Source organism: Panthera leo, chromosome B3 (assembly GCF_018350215.1).
Source record: "Panthera leo isolate Ple1 chromosome B3, P.leo_Ple1_pat1.1, whole genome shotgun sequence".
NCBI lineage: Eukaryota > Metazoa > Chordata > Mammalia > Carnivora > Felidae > Panthera > Panthera leo.
Genome location: NC_056684.1, coordinates 28,342,310 through 28,360,439, shown reverse-complemented (window position 1 = coordinate 28,360,439; position 18,130 = coordinate 28,342,310). Strand labels below are relative to the sequence as shown.

Sequence of the window (18,130 nt, the reverse complement as noted above, 5' to 3'; positions counted from 1 at the left end):
GCATTTAGTCCACTTACATTCAGTGTTATTGAAATATATGGGTTTAGAGTCATGTCTGTAGGTTTCATGCTCAGTCAGACCCTAGGTCTGTCTCCAGCCCACTGCTGGGGCCACAGTCAAACTGGTGTGTACCTTATCTTCCCTTCTCCCAGAGGCAGGACTCACTGTGGAGTCGTGTGGCCTCTGTCTGGGCTACTTGCACACTGCCAGGCTCGTGGTGCTGATTTGATGGGATCTGGCCTATTAGCCAGGGTGGATCTGTAAGGTGCACAGGGGCAGGAGGGGCAGGCTTAGCTCACTTTGTCATTGGCGGCCCCCTGTGGGAGGGGCCCTGCAGCACCAGGAGGGAGGCAGATCCGTCGGAGGGATGGATCCACAGAAGCACAGCGTTGGGTATTTGCGCAGTGCAAGCAAGTTCAGTGATGGGACCTGGTTCCTTTTGGGATTTTGGCTGGGGAGTGGGAGAGGGAGATGGCACTCGCCAGCGCCTTTGTTCCCCGCTGAGCTGAGCTCTGTCTTCCTGGGGCTCAACAACTCTCCCTCCTGGTGTCCTCTTGCCCTCCCGCTCTCTCCGAGCAGAGCTGTTGACTTTTAACATTCCAGATGTTAAGTCCCGCTGGCTGTCAGAACTCACGAAGTCTGGCCCCTCTGCTTTTGCAAGCCAGACTTCAGGGGCTCTGCCTTGCTGGGCGGGCTGCCCCTCCACTGCCCCGGCTCCCTCCTGCCAGTCTGTGTGGCATGCACCGCCTCTCCACCCTTCCTGCCCTCTTCCCTGAGCCTCTTGTCTACACTTGGCTCCAGAGAGTCCGGTCTGCTAGTCTTCTGGCAGTTTTCTGGGTTATATAGGCAGATGTGGGTGGAATCTAAGTGATCAGCAGAATAAGGTGAGCCCAGCATCCTCCTATGCCACCATCTTCTCCAGATGTGACATTTTCATGTGTGGTACAAAAAATACCTTAAACACAACTAAAAATACCCAATGTCATCAAAATAAAATGCAATCAGCCACTGTCCTATAAAAACAATTACATTAACCAAGTAGTAATATATATGTCATACACCTATATGAAACATATTGTATATAATATATAGTTTGTATAATATACAGTGTATAATAGGTATATAACATTTATTACATATATACACAAAACATATATTAGTAAGTAATATACAATATAAAATCAAATATTGTAGGGGCACCTGGGTGGCTCAGTCGGTTGGACGTCCGACTTCAGCTCAGGTCACGATCTGCGGTCCGTGAGTTCGAGCCCCGCGTCAGGCTCTGGGCTGATGGCTCACAGCCTGGAGCCTGCTTCCGATTCTGTGTCTCCCTCTCTCTCTGCCCCTCCCCCGTTCATGCTCTGTCTCTCTCTGTCTCAAAAGTAAATAAACGTTAAAAAAAATAAAAAAAAATCAAATATTGTAATAGTAAAATATAATCCAAAATAAAATTAGAAAATACACCATGCTGAAATCAGAAGTCCATTAGAACAAATAGATTATAAATTTTTATGCAGTTTTATGCAGAATTGGATTATATTGTATGACCCAAGTGAAATTTTTTTTAATCTTTTTTTTAAAGTTTATTATTGACAGAGAGAGACAGAAGCATGAGCATGGGAGAGGCAGAGAAAGGAGGAGACACAGAATCCAAAGCAGGCTCCAGGCTCCAAGCTGTCAGCACAGAGCCTGACGCAGGGCTCAAATGCACAAACCGCAAGATCATGACCTGAACCGAAGTCAGATACTTAAATAACTGAGCCACCCAGGCACCCCACAACCAAGTGAAATTTGGAGAGCTTTCTGCTCTCCAAAGATAAATCCTGACTATATGTAAACATGCATGCTGATTAGAAGCCCTCTTCCCCAAAGTGAGAAGACCAAAGTGAGAAAGTCACTTTAAAATATAATAGGAAAATGTAAAGCTTTAACAACACATAGGAAGATATTTTCTGATTTAGAAAATAGAGGATACATAATGACATAGGCAATGAAGAATCTGTGGATAAAATATTAAATTCTTACAGGAAAGAGGCTTATAACAAAAAATTAGCCTATAGTAACCTAATTTTACTTTTGCATGGAGATACACGAAATTAAACTAAATGCCTTCAGATTTTGATTTTTAATAGGAGAAAATTTGATTTGCAATTAATTACTATATGCAATTAAAATGCAGTCACTATCTTCACTCTTTAATATTCTGAAAATTTAAGTTTTGATATATTTTATGACAATAGTTTTATTTTTTTCATCTTTTTAGTTTATTATTTTTTTAACAATTGCAAATGTTTTATTTGATAAGGGGTTAATATCTAAAATGTATAAAGATTAAAGATGGGCAGAGGTCCTGAATGGACAATTTCCCACAGAAGACATAGACGACCAACAGACATATGAAAAATGTTTAATACCACCAATAATCGGGGAAATCCAAGTCAAAACCACAACAAGACACCATCCCACACTTCCCAGAATTGCTGAAACAAAAAATAGAAGCAATAACAATTGCTGTTGAGGATGCGGAGAACAAGAAACATTCATGCCCTGTTGGTGGGATAGCAAACTGGTGCAGATACCGCAGAATGTAGCGTGGAGGTTCTTCAAAAAATCAAAAATAGAATTACCATACATCCAGCAACTCCACCACCAGGTAATTAACCCAAAGAAAACAAAAACACTAATTCAAAAGGATACATACACCACTATTTTCATTGAAGCATTATTTACAATTTACATATCTAATAATCTCTAGATATGAAATCAACCCAAGGGCCCACTGATAGATGAATGGACAAAGGCAATATGGCACACAGCACACACACACACACACACACACACACACACACACACACACACACACACACTGAAATACTACTCAGCTGTAAAAAAGAATGAAGTCTTGCCATTTGCAACATTACACCCTATAGGGTATAATGCTAAACGAAATAAGTCAGAGAAAGACAAATACCACATGACCTCACTCATATGTAGAATTTAAGAAACAAAGGCCTGTGCCATCCGCCATTTTATGCGAAGCAAGGTGGCCTCCACGTTCCCAGAGCGTCCTCTCCGCTTCTGCCTCGACCGCCTCTTGATAACAGACATGTCTCGCCATGAGCTGTGGCGGTGGCGGTGGCGGTGGCGGCTTCCACTAGCGCGGAGGAGGCGGCGGCCGGGCGGCCTCCACGACTTCCGCTCCCCGCTGCCTGGCATGGGCCTCAATCAGAACCGGGGACCAATGGGGCCCAGCCCGGGCCAGGGTGGCCCCAAGCCCCGAATCCCCCAATCCCACCACCACCTCCGCACCAGCAACAGCAGCAGCCACCGCCGCAACAACCGCCGCATCAGCAGCCGCCTCCACCGCCACATGACTCGTCCAAGCCCGTCGTTCCTCAGGGACCCAGCCCAGCTCCCGGAGTGGGCAGCGCTCCACCGGCCTCCAGCTCGGCACCGTCCGCCATTCCCCCGACCTCTGGGGCCCCCACGGGGCCAGGCCCCACCCCGACCCCGCTGCCCGCTGTCACCTCGGCGCCCCCTGGTGAGCCACGGCCCGAGCTGTCGAGCAGCGGCGTCCCCACCACCCCACCCCAGGACGGGGGTGCCCCCCCCCGGGGGTGCCCCCCCCCCCCCCGCCTCCACCCGCAGGGGGTCTGGGCCCCGGTCCTAAGCAGAACCCGGAGGCCGGAAAGGCGGCAAAATGCCAGGCGAGCCGAAGCCTGGCAGCGGCCCGGGCCTAAGCACTCCTGGCGGCCACCCCAAGGCACCACACCGAGGCGGCAGGGAGCCCCGAGAAGGCCGGCAGCACCACCCACCCTACCACCAGCAGCACCACCAGGGGCCCTCACCCGGGCGGGCGCGGTGGCAGCAGCGAGGAGAAGATCTCCAACTCGGAGGGGTTTAAAGACAATTTGTCTCTCTTGAGGAGGCCTGGAGAGAAAACTTACACTCAGCGTTGTTGGTTATTTGTTGGGAATCTACCTGCTGATATCACAGAGGATGAATTCAAAAGACTATTTGCTAAATATGGAGAACTAGGAGAAGTTTTTATTAACAAAGGCAAAGGATCTGGATTTATTAAACTTGAATCTAAAGCACTGGCTGAAATTGCCAAAGCTGAACTTGATGATACACTGATGAGAGGTAGACAGCTTCGGGTTCACTTTGCCACACATGCTGCCACCCTTTCTGTTGGAAACCTTTCACCTTATGTTTCCAATGAACTGTTGGAAGAAGCTTTTAGCCAGTTTGGTCCTATTGAAAGGGCTGTTGTAATTGTGGATGATCGTGGGAGGTCTACAGGGAAAGGCATTGTTGAGTTTGCTTCCAAACCAGCAGCAAGGAAAGCATTTGAAAGATGCAGTGAAGGTGTTTTCTTACTAACAACAACTCCTCGTCCAGTCATTGTGGAACCACTTGAGCAATGAGATGATGAAGAAGGCCTTCCTGAAAAACGTGCACAGAAGAATCCAATGTATCAAAAGGAGAGAGAAACCCCTCCTCATTTTTCCCAGCATGGCACATTTGAGTATGAATACTCTCAGTGATGGAAATCCCTGGATGAAATGGAGAAACAACAAAGGTAGCGACTTGAAAAAAACATGAAAAATACAAAGGACAAATTGGAAAATGAAATGGAAGATGCTTATCATGAACATCAGGCAAATCTTTTGCATCAAAATCTGATGAGACTCCAGGAAGAATTAAGATGCATGGTAGAACTTCACAATCAAGAAATGTAGAAATGTAAAGAAATGCAGCTAAGGCAAGAAGAACAACGTAGAAGGGAAGAAGAGATGATGATTCGTCAATGTGAAATGGAAGAACAAATGAAATGCCAAAGAGAGGAAAGTTATCGCCGGATGGGCTACATGGATCCAAGAGAAAGAGACATGAGAATGGGTGGAGGAGGAGCAAGGAACATGGAGATCCCTATGGTTCAGGAGACCAGAAATTTCTACCTCTAGGTGGTGGTGGTGGCATAGGTTATGAAGCTAATCCTGGAGTTCCACCAGCAACCATGAGTGGTTCCATGATGGGAAGCGACATGGTAAGAATGATGTTGGCTGATATTGGAGTACTCATTCACTTCAAGTGGATAAGCTATTAATCTCAAGGCAATATCCCACAACATGAGCCAAGAAGGAAAGCCACAAATTTTAGACTCAGGAAGAGTCTGGGATCAGGTGAACTGTGTCCAGAAAACCAGTGAGTAAGAGGGCAGAGGAATGAGCAACCTAATTGTTGTTAATAAAGACATTTTAAAATCAGAAAAAAAAGAATTTAAGAAACAAAACAAATGACCAAAGAGAGAAAGAGACATTCAAAAATGCTCAAACTCTTAAATACACAGTACAAACTGTGCTGACAGATACTTAACATAATCTCTTTGTTTTATTTTATTTTTTCAATTCTTAAATTTTATTTATGTTTTTTTAAAATTTAAATCCAAGTTAGTTAACAGATAGTGTAATAATGGTTTCAAGAGTAGAATTTAATGGTTCATCACTTACATAAAACACCCAGTGCTCCATTCCAACAAGTGCCCTCCTTAGTGCCCATCACCCATTTAGCCCAACCCCAACCCAACACCCCTCCAGCAAACCTCAGTTTCCTCTCTGCATTTGAGTCTCTTATGGTTTGCCTCTCTGATTTTATCTTATTTTTCCTTTCCTCCCCATGTTCATCTGTTGTGTTTCTCAAATTCCCTGTGAGTGAAATCATATGATATCATGATAATAGTTTTAAACTGAAAGCAGTTGTTAGTATTTTTTAAATCATCATTGTGTTTTGATCTTCTAAAACTGATCCATTATTTTATTATTATATTCTTATACATTTGGTAGTGGTCTGGATTTATTGTTGTTTTTAAATAATACTACACTTAACAATACTAGTCACATGAAGTCCTGCAAAGATACTTAATGAGTTGATAGTAAAAACATCTAAGATTGTCACTATATTATGAGAAAATGTCAAACACACAAAATAGTCTCTTTCAAAAACAAGAAGTGTATTTTAAATACAGATAATTTGTCTTCATTTAAAGCCAAGAAAGTAAAATAATAATAAATTCTGATTTTGACATACTTGAAATATTGTATCATAAAGCAATGTCTTTTTTTGATGTGTTTTAATACACCTACTACTTACTTTTTCAATATTATTTAAATACCTTCACGTTATAGGAAAAATTAACCATTAAAAAGTAATGACAGTAGGTGTATAAGTTTACACTTTTACCCTTAGGCCTGTGGATTCCGTATGTCTCTGCCAGGTACATCCCATGTCCCCCAGCTCATTGGACTGGAAGGTCCTTATATCCTGTATATTCTTTTCATCATCATCCATGTGTTTATCTCTCTCTGAACTGTGCAGGGATTTCTTCCCATGAAACAACCCTGAGTCTGTAAACAACCCCAGAGCGTTATTTTGACCCACCAAGTCCTTTAAAGAACAGGTCCTGTTGTAAAGTAAGTAGTGTTAAAGCAGAGAATAATCCACATATCCACATGGGAATGGTCAAAAAAAAAAAAACAAAAAAAAAAAAAACAAGGCTCTGTGCCTCTGGGACAAGCTGCAGCACAGCCCCTTGCTGAGCCCTTGTGGCACCAAAAGGGAGTGTTTTCCTCACACTGTCACCACCTATCCAGTCCTGAAGCCATGAACCTTGTTGGAAGTTCCTAAGGAAATTATCTCACCAAGGACATGCTGATGTACTCTGAAGGAACACTCACTCACGTGTTGCAAGATACTCAGGAAGGGTGACTTCTCGCTCCCCCTGCTGGCTATTGGGTGCAGTGCAGGATGCTGAGGATCCACTTTGGGATGGCCACGCATGCTCTTTCTGCTGTCCAGGGCAGTGCAGGATGTTCTGGGATCACAAGGAGATATGTACCTCCTCCCAGTGGGGATGCTAAATCATTTAAAAGCTCAATGTCCCAGTCTTTTTTGCTGATTGCATCATGAGTGATGCTTTGCTCTAGCCATGCTCTAGTCATGCTCTAGCCACACTCTTGCCTGGAACATGCCTCATTGCTTGAAGCCACGACCTGGAAAGAAAGCGAGTCATCAGGCTTTTGAGTCATCTCAAAAAAATTGCCTCTGTGCCATGACATAATGGCAGTAATAATTTCAGCTCTCTGCAAAGAGCCACCCATTTTCACCATCAGATTCTCCACTGGATTTTTAACCTATTAGACACAAAGAATTGCAGCTCTCCTTGGGAGCAAGGTCTTCCTTGATGAACACAATATGTAGACTTGATCATAATCACAAATAACTGAAGCAGAAGAAAGTGGAAAATCTTTGGCTTGTCCTAATTTTGAAATTGTGGTCTAGAGATACTTCCAAAAACTCAGTAGTTATCTAAGCAGTGGAACACAGTTGGCATACTTTGGAGCTTGTCAAGGAAGGAATAAAACTGGGGTTTTTTTTTTTCTCATTTAGCAATTCCTCTGAGAAACTAATGAATAAGGTGGAATATTATGCTCATGACCCTTTCTATTATGTTTTTATGCACAAGAAAGTAATCTGCACTCATACTATGTGAAATATATCTGAAAATGTAATAATGGTAAGATATTTAAAATGACACATCTTGGATAACCAAAAAATGATTAAGAGAGAACAGGATCTATGCTTCTTTTTTTTAACTTTTTTTTTTTTTTTTTTTTTTTTTACTTTTGAGAGAGACAAAGACAGAGTGGGAGTGAGGAAGGGGCATAGAGAGAGGAAGACACAGAATCTGAAGCAGGCTCCAGACTCCAAGCTGTCAGCACAGAGCCAGACGTGGGGCTCGAACTCACAAACCGTAAGATCATGACCTGAGCCGAAATCAGACACTTAACCAACGGAGCCACCCAGGTGCCCCTGGGATCTATGCTTCTTAAATAAAGAACCTTATGAGTTATATTTTAAATTTATCCTTTCAAAATTCTGAGTGTTAAAACTCCTTGGGACTTTCTGGTAAGCTCAGAACAGCATCTGTTTTTCCCCCAGATTGTAAGCAAGTCAATATTTAAATTGGTAATTCTGTGTCCATGCATGCCCACAAATCAGCCTGGTGGCATTCCCATGATAGAATTCCCTACATCCGCCCCTCTCATGCGTCATCTTTCCAAGAAGAAAGGTTCCCACCCTCCCCCCATCCCGCCCACGAACTAACCAAAGCATTCAACAATGGCAAAGAATACAGCCATTCATGGGCTTGGGCCTAGCTACCCTAGCTACAAATCAGTAACAATAAAACTGTTTGTGCACACTTGTGACTCTCTGAGACCATGGACTTCAGAACCACATGGACCCAGAAGTCGTCTTGGCCAGCAAAGGAGAATGCGGGGGTTCTCACTGGCCATTTATATGGACCTTGATCTTGGCAAATAAGAAACCACCACAGATCCAAGTCCCAGCCAAGAAGGAGTGGGAGTGATGCAGGGAATTTTTGCCTTACAAAGAATTGTATAAGGAAGTGTAGGAATGTTGAAAATCTTATTCATGAATGTTTATGGAAGGAGGCCGAGCTAGAGCTTTAAAACATGCATCACACTCTTTCCCCTGGATATAAGACAAGCAGAAAAAGGAATTTAAAGTACACGGATGAAGATCTTAGGTAGAGGGTGATCATGGAACCCCTATAGGGATACAGGATAGAAAGTTCTTACTGCACTTAGGCCATTCACATTATCTTCTCTCTTCATGCTTTACACATGCACAGTTTGATCTCTTTACGTTTTTTCCCTACTTAGTGCTGATGCAATTTCAGACACTGAACGAACTAGAGAACTTAAAGTTTTTAATACTTTATTGCAATAAACCTCAACAAGAGAAGCCAAAAAATGTTTCCTTTCTTCCAAAGTGTGAAAACCACTGTCCTGGGGCAGGAAGTGGTCCTGGCAAGTGTTAGACTCCCAATTTCAGTGATGGTTGCTATGTCTGTGAAATTAGCTTCAACTTCTACATCCTGGTAGATTTGAGGAGTCTTCTGCTTCTTACAAGAGAGCCACACTGAAGTCAACATATCCTCTGAGGAAGGGGAATTTGGGGCCCCTTCACTAGGAAGAGTGTAGCATGGACATTCTCCTTTCTCTCACATACAATAAGCTTATAACTGCAAGATTTCTTTATTCAAGAGGAAATGTGAGCATCTGGTCATCATTTAAATTAGCATAGGAAGTAAAAGAACCAAATAACAACTCCTAGGCTGTAAAAGAAACATGACTTTAATGTAATATTTAAACTAAACTAGCACTTACTAAATATCACTCCTCCAAATAGGTAAATAGGCCTCAGAGAACTGAAGTCAGGGAGATGGATGGGATCATTTCTTCTTCCCCTGGCCTTCAAGAGACCCCAAGAAGAAGCTCCCAGTGTTCTCCTTCACCTCAGAGCAGGGGTACTGGTGCCCCCAAGCATCCCAGCTGTGTCTCCACAGCCAAGGAAGAGGTTGCACTGCCAACTTGGACACTCACTCACACCTGAACTTGATGATGGCCATTTCTTCTTGGCCTTGACCGATCTGCTGGCTCACTAAGATCAGGGCTCCAGCTGACAGGACAGGATGTAGCTATAAGACAGAGTGACACCTATGAGCCTATCAGGAATCACACTTAAGGAGTCCTTTCTAGCAGCTAAAGTCCAGGTACTCCAGAGGTCACAATGCACCAAGGTCTAGGGCTGACCCAGGGAGCTATGGACACAGATTCTCTGGACTGGCCACCAGGGAGAGTCCAAGCTGCCCTCCACCATCTCCTGCTTGAGCTCATCTCACCTCTCATTCTCACTGAGTCTCTCTGTGTCTTGGAACCAGGCCCCAAATTCCTCCTTAGGGTTGAGGTTGTAATTATTTGCAGCCATCTGAAGCAGCAGGATCTCCCTCATTGCTTTGTATTCCTGGAGCCAGAAGAGAGAAAGACAGGATACAGACAGGACCTCATGGGGGATGCTATAAGGTCTTGTGGGATGTGAAGAATGGGACAGTGGATAGGTCCTGGGTCTTTGCATACATGGGAACCCTCCTTTCCTCAATTCCATCCAGGCCATTCCTATTCTCAGAGATAGGTGTAAATAGCACCTCCTCAAGGAAGTTTGCCTTGATCCCACCCCTTCCCCCTTAACCTCAAATTTCAGTTGGATGGGTCTCTTCTGAATAAACATAAAATATGGGATGGAGTCAGGGAGTAATCTCTCTGGGGTGGGGCTGTGTCTCTGATTTCCACTCCCCAAACTCTCCCACAGGAAGTATCACAGCTGTTCACCTCATTCCTTTTCTTGAGGTTGATCTTTCCTCCCTGGAAAGCAGACAATCAAAACCCATCAGAAAGAGCCCAGTAGCCATTCTGAGCCCCCTATGCCAAATGCTTCTCATGTTGCACTACCACCAGGTCCCACAATGGGGCCAGGCATACACAGAAAACAGAACAAGGACTTAGGCCAGGTGCTGGGTCCAAAGAAGGGGGGACATGGGGACAGAGGCTCAGGGACCTTATAACCCAGCCCTTTCTGATGGTATACAAAGAGGCTAAGGCCTCAGGCAAGAACAGACTGCTCATTCACTTAGGTGCTTCCTGACATGGATGGGCCAGATTTCAGTCTCCCCCAAGGTGCCTCATATGAGGAAGAGACTGACCCCAGCTCTGTTAAAAGCTTGTGCACTTTGCAGTCAGGCAGGTCTGCTGATTTACCAGCCTGGGGAACCCAAACCATTGTCTTATGCAGAGTCTCCCTTCACATCACTTAAGATGGGCATGATTTACCAGCTCACAGGAGTGGCTGTGAGGCTCTCAGGAGAGGAGCTTTGCCAAATTCTGAGCTCAGGGCTCTCTGCTTCCAAGCTTCATTAATGGTTCCCTGCTTAGTCCCCAGGCTCACCCACCTCCAGATAATCCTCCATTGTCAGGGGCAGCATCACCAGGCTGATGAGGGATATTCGAAGGAAGGGGACAACACCCTGTGCCATTGTGGTAAGGGTGGGATGAGCCCCTGCTCTCAGGAAACCCCACAAACTTCCAAAGAAAAATCCTTACCCTCAGCCTCTTCACCTACCCCAGGGTTCCCACATGGACCAGACTATGTCCCTTAGCAGCTTCCCCCCAACTCCCTTTCCCTCACCCTCCAAGAACACCAGACTCCTAGTCACAGGATATGTGGTCCTAGGCCCCTCCTTACCCCCAAATCCATCCTGTACCCAGCTTTACAGACCATCTTCTGGTTACTTCTAAAAGAGGATTTCAGGCACTGTGACAAAAGGAGTCAGAACTAAAGTGAGAAGCTGCTCTTCTCTTGATTTGCAGGCCTCCTGCTGGGAGGGGGAGCCCCTCCAATCACCCTGAAGCCCCTGCCCCATGCTCCATGAGCTTCCTGCTGCTGATTCCTCTCTTGGGCTTTCTGGGTGTTTATCTCTTGGGTGACAAGCCTGGAGGGTGCCTCCTGCCAGGGTTGAGGACAAGGTTAGTGAGGCCATACTTCCCCCTCACCCAAATTCTCCTCAGTACTGCTGTATTTGGCCACTTGACATGTGACCTGAGTCATCTGGTGCCAATGCTACTTTACCATTCCAGTGTGCCCTGATTCTAGATCAATCCCAGAACAAACACTCATTCTGTGTGTGAAGTAGGGCCTGTGGCTGGGCCTCCCTGAACCTGCTTCTTCATCTGAAAAGTGTGAGAATTCCACCTACCTCACAGGGCCTACTGAGGACACAATGCCATATTTTTTATCATCACTGGTCTTGCTTTTACACATCAGATGGAGCAGGACAGAAAGATCCATACATTCCTTTCCTCCCTTGAACCTCATCACCACTTGGTGAGGCCTACACCACAGAATTGGCATCCCTCCATTTCCCAAATGAGGAAACAGAAGTCCAAATAGGGGAAATAAATTTTTCAGGGGTTCACAGATGAAAGGCCACTCTCTCCTTTTAGTCAGAGACCCTGTCTCAGCTGCTCTTCCCCAGTCTAAGACCACCACTGACCAGAAATCCTTTCCTCTGGGTTTTTGAAGTATGTCCAGGCCCCTGACTGGGCCAAGCCATTGATGGAGAAGAATAGGGTGTCTTGAAAGTCTGATTAAGCAGTAGCTGCCTGCCTTATCCCATTTGGAGTCTCTGTACCCAGATCAAAGCCAAAGTTTGATCCTCTCCAAGCAACAAGTCCTCAGGACATTCCTCAGCTGAGCAGTCTTCATTCACTCAGGAAGGAAACCCTTAAAGTGCTAACCTCTAATTGATAGAGAAGAGGATGACAAGACACTTTACTACCTTATTTACATGAAACTTCTCATACCAATTCAGAAAGGATCCACTGTGAATCCATCATTTCCCCAGACATTTCTCATTAGCCACTGAGGGCATATGTCAGTGCCAACTAAGCACTTAGGTGAGAATCCTATGATTGAATAGCAGTGACTGCTGTAGGGATTTAGTGTGGAGTCAGAGAATGCATACATATCTGTCTCTGTCCAGCCATTTGAACACAAGCCTGGAAAGGCTTTTTTTCCACCGGATCCATGGGAATCCCCTTAGAGACGCCCTCTCCTTGGAGATGTGCAAACAGAAGAAAAAGTAGAGTCCAGCCTTCCTAAGAGCAGACTGGGCTGGTTTAGGAAAGAAAGGAATCCCTAGTTGTCTCATCCACTCAAGAGCCTAGAGAAAGATTAGTGCCAGCAGGATAGACCCTCATGGAAGCAAGAGACTAGCTAATGTTGCCAGCTAGACAGCCCCGCCAACACCATTATATCCTATGACCAGGGACTCCCGAACCTCAAACTGTCCCCCATTTGTCCATAGACCACACAGGTCCCTCCTCCTGTTAATCCAGAAAAATCTATAATTAAACAACAACAAAAACAAACATTAAATGAGAAACTAACGAAACCACATCGCACCCATTCCCCTTTCCCTCTCAGTCCTCCCTCTATTTCCAGACTCCCAACTTCCACTCTACCTTGGTCATCATTTCCCTGCTCAGTGACTTGTCTTGACTACACAGCTCCTTAAATTTTTCGTAGCTCTCCCTGAGAGGAGAAAAAAGAAAAATTTAGGAATAGCATGGAGGATATGAGTGCCAATCCCTTTTATTTAAAAGAACCAAAAGCTTCAGCTGAGTGAGTGTTTTCACTAGGTTCCTCTGAGCACTAAGGTGTGTGTGGTTGGGGAGGGGAGCTTTCATGGTGGTCACCTGGGGCCTCAATTTCCATTTCTATTGAGCTTCTCTGTGTTGCCTAGTTTTTTATTTTAATGGGCTTATAGTTCTGCTGCTACAAACGCTGGAAAATCTCCAACTTAAATCAACCCAGTATCTGACCTGTAAGAGAACTGATTCCTGAAGCAGAACTGGTGGGCTGAGGACCCAGAGAGTCTGAAGACCCCACATATCAGCCCAGTCTCTGCCCCCAGGGTTTGCTGCCTCCCAGGAGTTCCCAGCTGACTGAGGGAACAATGGTAGAAATAGGAGGTCCCTAATCCATCCTGGTCCTCTTGTGGAGAGAGGTAGATACCTGGAAACTTTCCCCCATGTGTTCTTTGGACTGCAAATCAAGGTGCTCTGCAGAGCAGAGAGGATGGCATGCAATGAGTAGTTCCTCAGAATTTGGCACTCCTGGAGAGGAAAGAGGATATGCTGTGAGGTGGGGAGCTGGAGCCCTATTTCCTCTAGCTTTAGTCGCCTCAGTTTAAATCTCCCCTCCCGGATGACACAGATGCTTGGGGAGTCCTGGAAATGCATATTTAGGGCCAAAAGAGTAATACTCATAGGGAGGACGATTTTGTTCCATTCAAGGAAGAAACCAGGTAGGAAGTCCACCACTGGGACATAGGAGTCAAATCCGGTGTGCTTCTGGCAGGAAAGGCCTAGGGACTGTGGAGGGGCTCAGACCATGGAAATGAAAAAGTGAAGAGGCAATTCCCAATTTCCAGAGTAGGACTCCACTGGAACTCCCCCAGCATACCTGGGCCACCTGGATCCAATGCTCTACTACCCTGGCCCTGTCCTGGGCAGTCAAGCGTGGGTCCCTGAGGCAGGTGGTGATGACACAGTTGGTCACACTTTTGAATGGGTGATGGTGTCACAGACCATGGTTGCCAGATGCTCATTGCCAGGTTTATCCCTCTCGGGCCAAGTGGAGCCCAGGCAATGACTGGGCACCACCTTCTGGAACAGCTCCTGGGGAGCAAGGAGAGTGTCATTGGGCACTGCCACAGCCTAGATCAGTGCCCGCAGTCCCAGGAAGTATTCACTGGTCAAACCTGGAGCTCAGACCTATTGGGAGTTCCTAGGTTTTGTCCTCTGCTCACTGAGGGCATACAGCATGGAATGACTCATGACCCAATACTGGTGGTGAAGAAAGGGTTCTTTTGCATCCAGCCCCTCCTCACTAACTCTGAGATTCCAGAAAGTAGCTCAAGTTTGTTCTTACCAAGGGGACATCTTCCAGCCGTCCTGATCACCCTCTGCTCTTTCTATTGAGATGCACATCCTTCTGTGACAACTACAACCATGGCCTTCTTTGTCTTGCTTGTAATTTAGTACACACCAGGTGCCTAATAAGTGCTGAGGCTGCTGAGTTTCCTGGGCATGTGGGTGGCAACCCATGGACCTGGCTGCACACAGGGAGTGTTCCTCCCTCACCAATTGGGCCAGGCCTTACCCAACTTTCTATCTGTTCTACCATATTTAATCTGCACAGCCAATTTTTGCAGCAAGGTGCTATTAGCGTCCATCTCTACTGACCAAGATGGACAGTAAAGGCTCAGACGTTTAAAAAGTTACACAAATCACACAAATGGCAAGCGGTGGAGCTGTGACTTGGACCCAGATAATGAGTCCAGATCAGGAAAAGGCAGGTCTGAGGCAGCTGATGGCAGAGGGAAGTCCTCCCTTGACAAAAAGAACCCAGCTGCTCACCACATCTATTACTGTTAATTGCTTGGCCACCAGCTGGGGAGGGAAGACCATGAGGTCAGACTTTTCCTCAACTGGACTGTTCTTACTTGTCACATGCCAGGAGCAGGAGGCCTCTGAAGCTGGAGGTGGCTCTGTATTTATTTTCATAGGTGGAGATGAAATTCTGAATATAGCTGAAGGTCCAGCTGACTCCAGTTCAGGACTTGGCACCTAGAGCTGATGTTTGCTCTTGCTCCAGCACTAGAGCTGTTGATGGTGTTGATGGTGGCTCCATCACTAAATGTGGTAGCAAAAATAAATCTGGAACAATCTCCAAATCCAGGGTTGGCTCTTGTTCTGACTTTGCAGTAGGCTGGGGAACTAGAGTTGGCAGTGGAGAGGATAAAGAGAGAAGTTCAACAATATAACAGACTTTCCATGTGTCTTTCCCAAAACAGGAAGGATCCCACTGTCGTTAAGGGAGTACCCAGCACATGAACCCTACCCTAGAATTTTTTCCCAGACTGAAGTCCCTCTTACCCTCTTGCTCTGCCTCAAAAGGCACTAGATGTTCCAAATGGACCATGAAAAGTGGGTCATGGCACTTCAGGTCTAAGCCAAATTGGCCTATATGTATGCCATCTTTAAGTTTAACCATGGCAGGGTCTGCCAGTCATCTGTAAGTATTTATCCGGCCAGGTGCCTGAGATGGGAGAGAGGCCACTGGAGGAAGCATGTGTGGAACAGAGTCAGAGGCCTAGCCTTTTGCTCCACACCATGCTTCCACAACCTGCTTCTTTGGGGCTGAGCACCTACCCACTCCCAACCACTCTGTGGCTCTTTTTAGCAATGGAAGTCATGGTCAAAAAGCAAATCTAAAAGAGATCCTGTGTGCACCTCATCTTCCCACTGACACTTGTCTCCCAAAGAGTCTGAGCATACTCCTATGCACATGAGCATCAGAACTGAGGTTTATGACATATTTGTGGGCAGGCTGTTCACCAAATCTACTATTCTGGACCCCAGCTGTAATGGTCAAGAGAGGTAGGTATGGACAGGCAGGGAGTGTAAGATGGAACTGTGGAAACGATGAGTCCTTCATGGGCTGATTCAGCCCAGCCTCCCCTCTGATCCCAGGGGGCTTGAGGCCCCATCCAGAGTTCCCTAACTCATTTTCTCATGCAGTGGAAGCCCTGAGATGCCAGCCCTCCATAGGAATCAAACATGTGTGAGATCAGGGTACTACCAGTCCCTCCCCAGGGGCTCCCTTACAATCCCATTTTGTTGTGTGCAGACAGTAGATCCTCTTTCTAAGCCCAAAGACTATTCACAGTTTTAGTTGTTCTTGTGTTCCTTCATCAAAGTCTGAATATGGGAAGATGCATCTGTGTCTACAGAAGGTCAGGAGAGAGTCAACAGCTAATGTACTGAGAACACGCTGATTATAATATCTAGTATGACACTCTGATTCTCAGATTAGAATTGAGGTCCAAGGATTGAGTCTGCTTCATTGAGTTATCTTAGTGTCTACAAAAATGCCTGCATTTAGTAGGTGTTTAATATATATTATTTAATGGATGGAGCCCAACCAGAACCTTCCAAGATATATGAGTGTGACTGGGGCTCCTCTGCCTGCCCCCAGAGAGGTCTAATCTGGCTACACCAAAGACAAGTACCAGGAATAGTTAGAATCTCAAAACTTCTTTGCAATTGGGAAACCAGTTTGTTTTCCATGTTCCTTTCCAAACTCACAGAGGCCACAGGCCAGGGAGGGACAAGGCAGTGAGCTCCTTCACTGGGGACAGAGAAATCACAGACATGAAGATACCCAGCATGTCTAGTAGCCCTTTGTGCAGTGTAGGGTACTAGGTAATCACCTGCCATGAGTTTATCCCATAATGTCCTACAATGATATTTATTCTTTTACCAACCTACTTTTTCAGGAGAGCAAAGTGAAGTTCAGAGAAATACATTGACATTCCACAGACACATGATTCTATGGGGGGGGGGGGGGGGGCGGGCAGGCACTCACCTATTAAATAGATGGTCCAGGATCTTTTGGGAGCTGGTGAAGACCTCATAGGGGTCGAGGAATGTGGTGATGTAAGTGATGTTTCTACTTGGGTGTGCTGGTACCAGAGACATGCCTTCCATGAGTGTTTACATTGTGCAGGCCTCATCCAGGCACAATGTGGACTCTTTTTCACACTGGTGGACAAGAAGAAAATATAATCAGCAGCATCACCATGAGACACCAGGAAGATCAAGGACTGGAGCTCAGACCAGAAACTCCCATCACCTCATGAACTTGTGCAAGACCTGGGACCTGAGTGCCCACACCATAAACTGTTCTAAGCTTTAAAAGTACATCTTGATTTGAGGGGAATGATAAATAATTGATACCTTCAAGGCATTTTGTTAGGTGAAAACAGTAAAACCTCTATGTGTTAATATCCTGTTGTAAGAGAATTATTCCAGTGAGTCTCCAACAATATTGAAGGAGGATTAGGGATTTCCTGTGGTTTCTCAAGATTATGCACACCAGAACTGAGAAGCATCAAAGAACAGCCTGCATGACATTCCCAATAAATAATCTGAGGCTTGGTCAGCTCCTGACAGGGATGGGAAGGATATGGAATAATCATATTCCTGGAATGGTCTTAGGAGTTGCCAGATTTGAGTCAAGGATCTGGGCCCACCCCAGTTATCCTGGGGTCCTGGCTGTGGTGACCTCCTCTGTGCCTATACTTAAAAAAGACCAATTTTGGCCTTTGTTGCTGGCCTGATGCATCTGTCCCTTGTCTAGGGAGATGGAGTAGTTGAACCCATTTTCCAGCTCCTAAACAACTTCCTGGGTGGAGATCTGTAGAGACAGAGACCATTACCAGGCCAGTAGGCGTTAGAGGACTCTCACCCATTCTGCGGTTGTATATTATGGCACACCTAGCAAATCAATACAGACTATTAGGACACTGAAGATGTAACCTGTAGAATTGCTAAAGTGGCAATAAAATCGACACTTTTCAAGGTCCAAGAACATGGAAAATCTAAATCGGTGACAAATTATTTTCCTTACGAGATATTATGAAGATGCATAAGGCCAAAGTTTCTGACCTGGTGGGCCTATGATGATTTTACATGTTCTGTCACATAAGTTGCAAAGAAATATACATACTGCATTAATCCACCCCTACCCTATCTTGTAGAAACCACCATATCAAGAGTGGTAATTTATAAGACTTGGAAAA

General features: G+C 45.5%; 1 protein-coding gene and 1 pseudogene across 1 annotated transcript; one reads left to right on the top strand and one right to left on the bottom strand.

Moving 5' to 3' along the window:
• The first annotated feature begins 3,116 nt into the window (after nt 1-3,116).
• LOC122222517 lies at nt 3,117-5,249 on the top strand (annotated as a pseudogene).
• A 1,748-nt stretch (nt 5,250-6,997) lies between these two features.
• Nucleotides 6,998-17,027, bottom strand: LOC122222516 (ral-GDS-related protein-like). The gene is made up of 6 exons (XM_042943091.1): nt 16,915-17,027; nt 12,945-13,014; nt 11,167-11,235; nt 10,257-10,289; nt 9,770-9,891; nt 6,998-7,052 (listed from the first exon to the last, which is right to left on the bottom strand). The coding sequence occupies exons 1-6, from the start codon at nt 17,025-17,027 to the stop codon at nt 6,998-7,000; spliced, it is 462 nt and encodes a 153-aa protein (XP_042799025.1).
• Between the last annotated feature and the right edge of the window lie 1,103 nt (nt 17,028-18,130).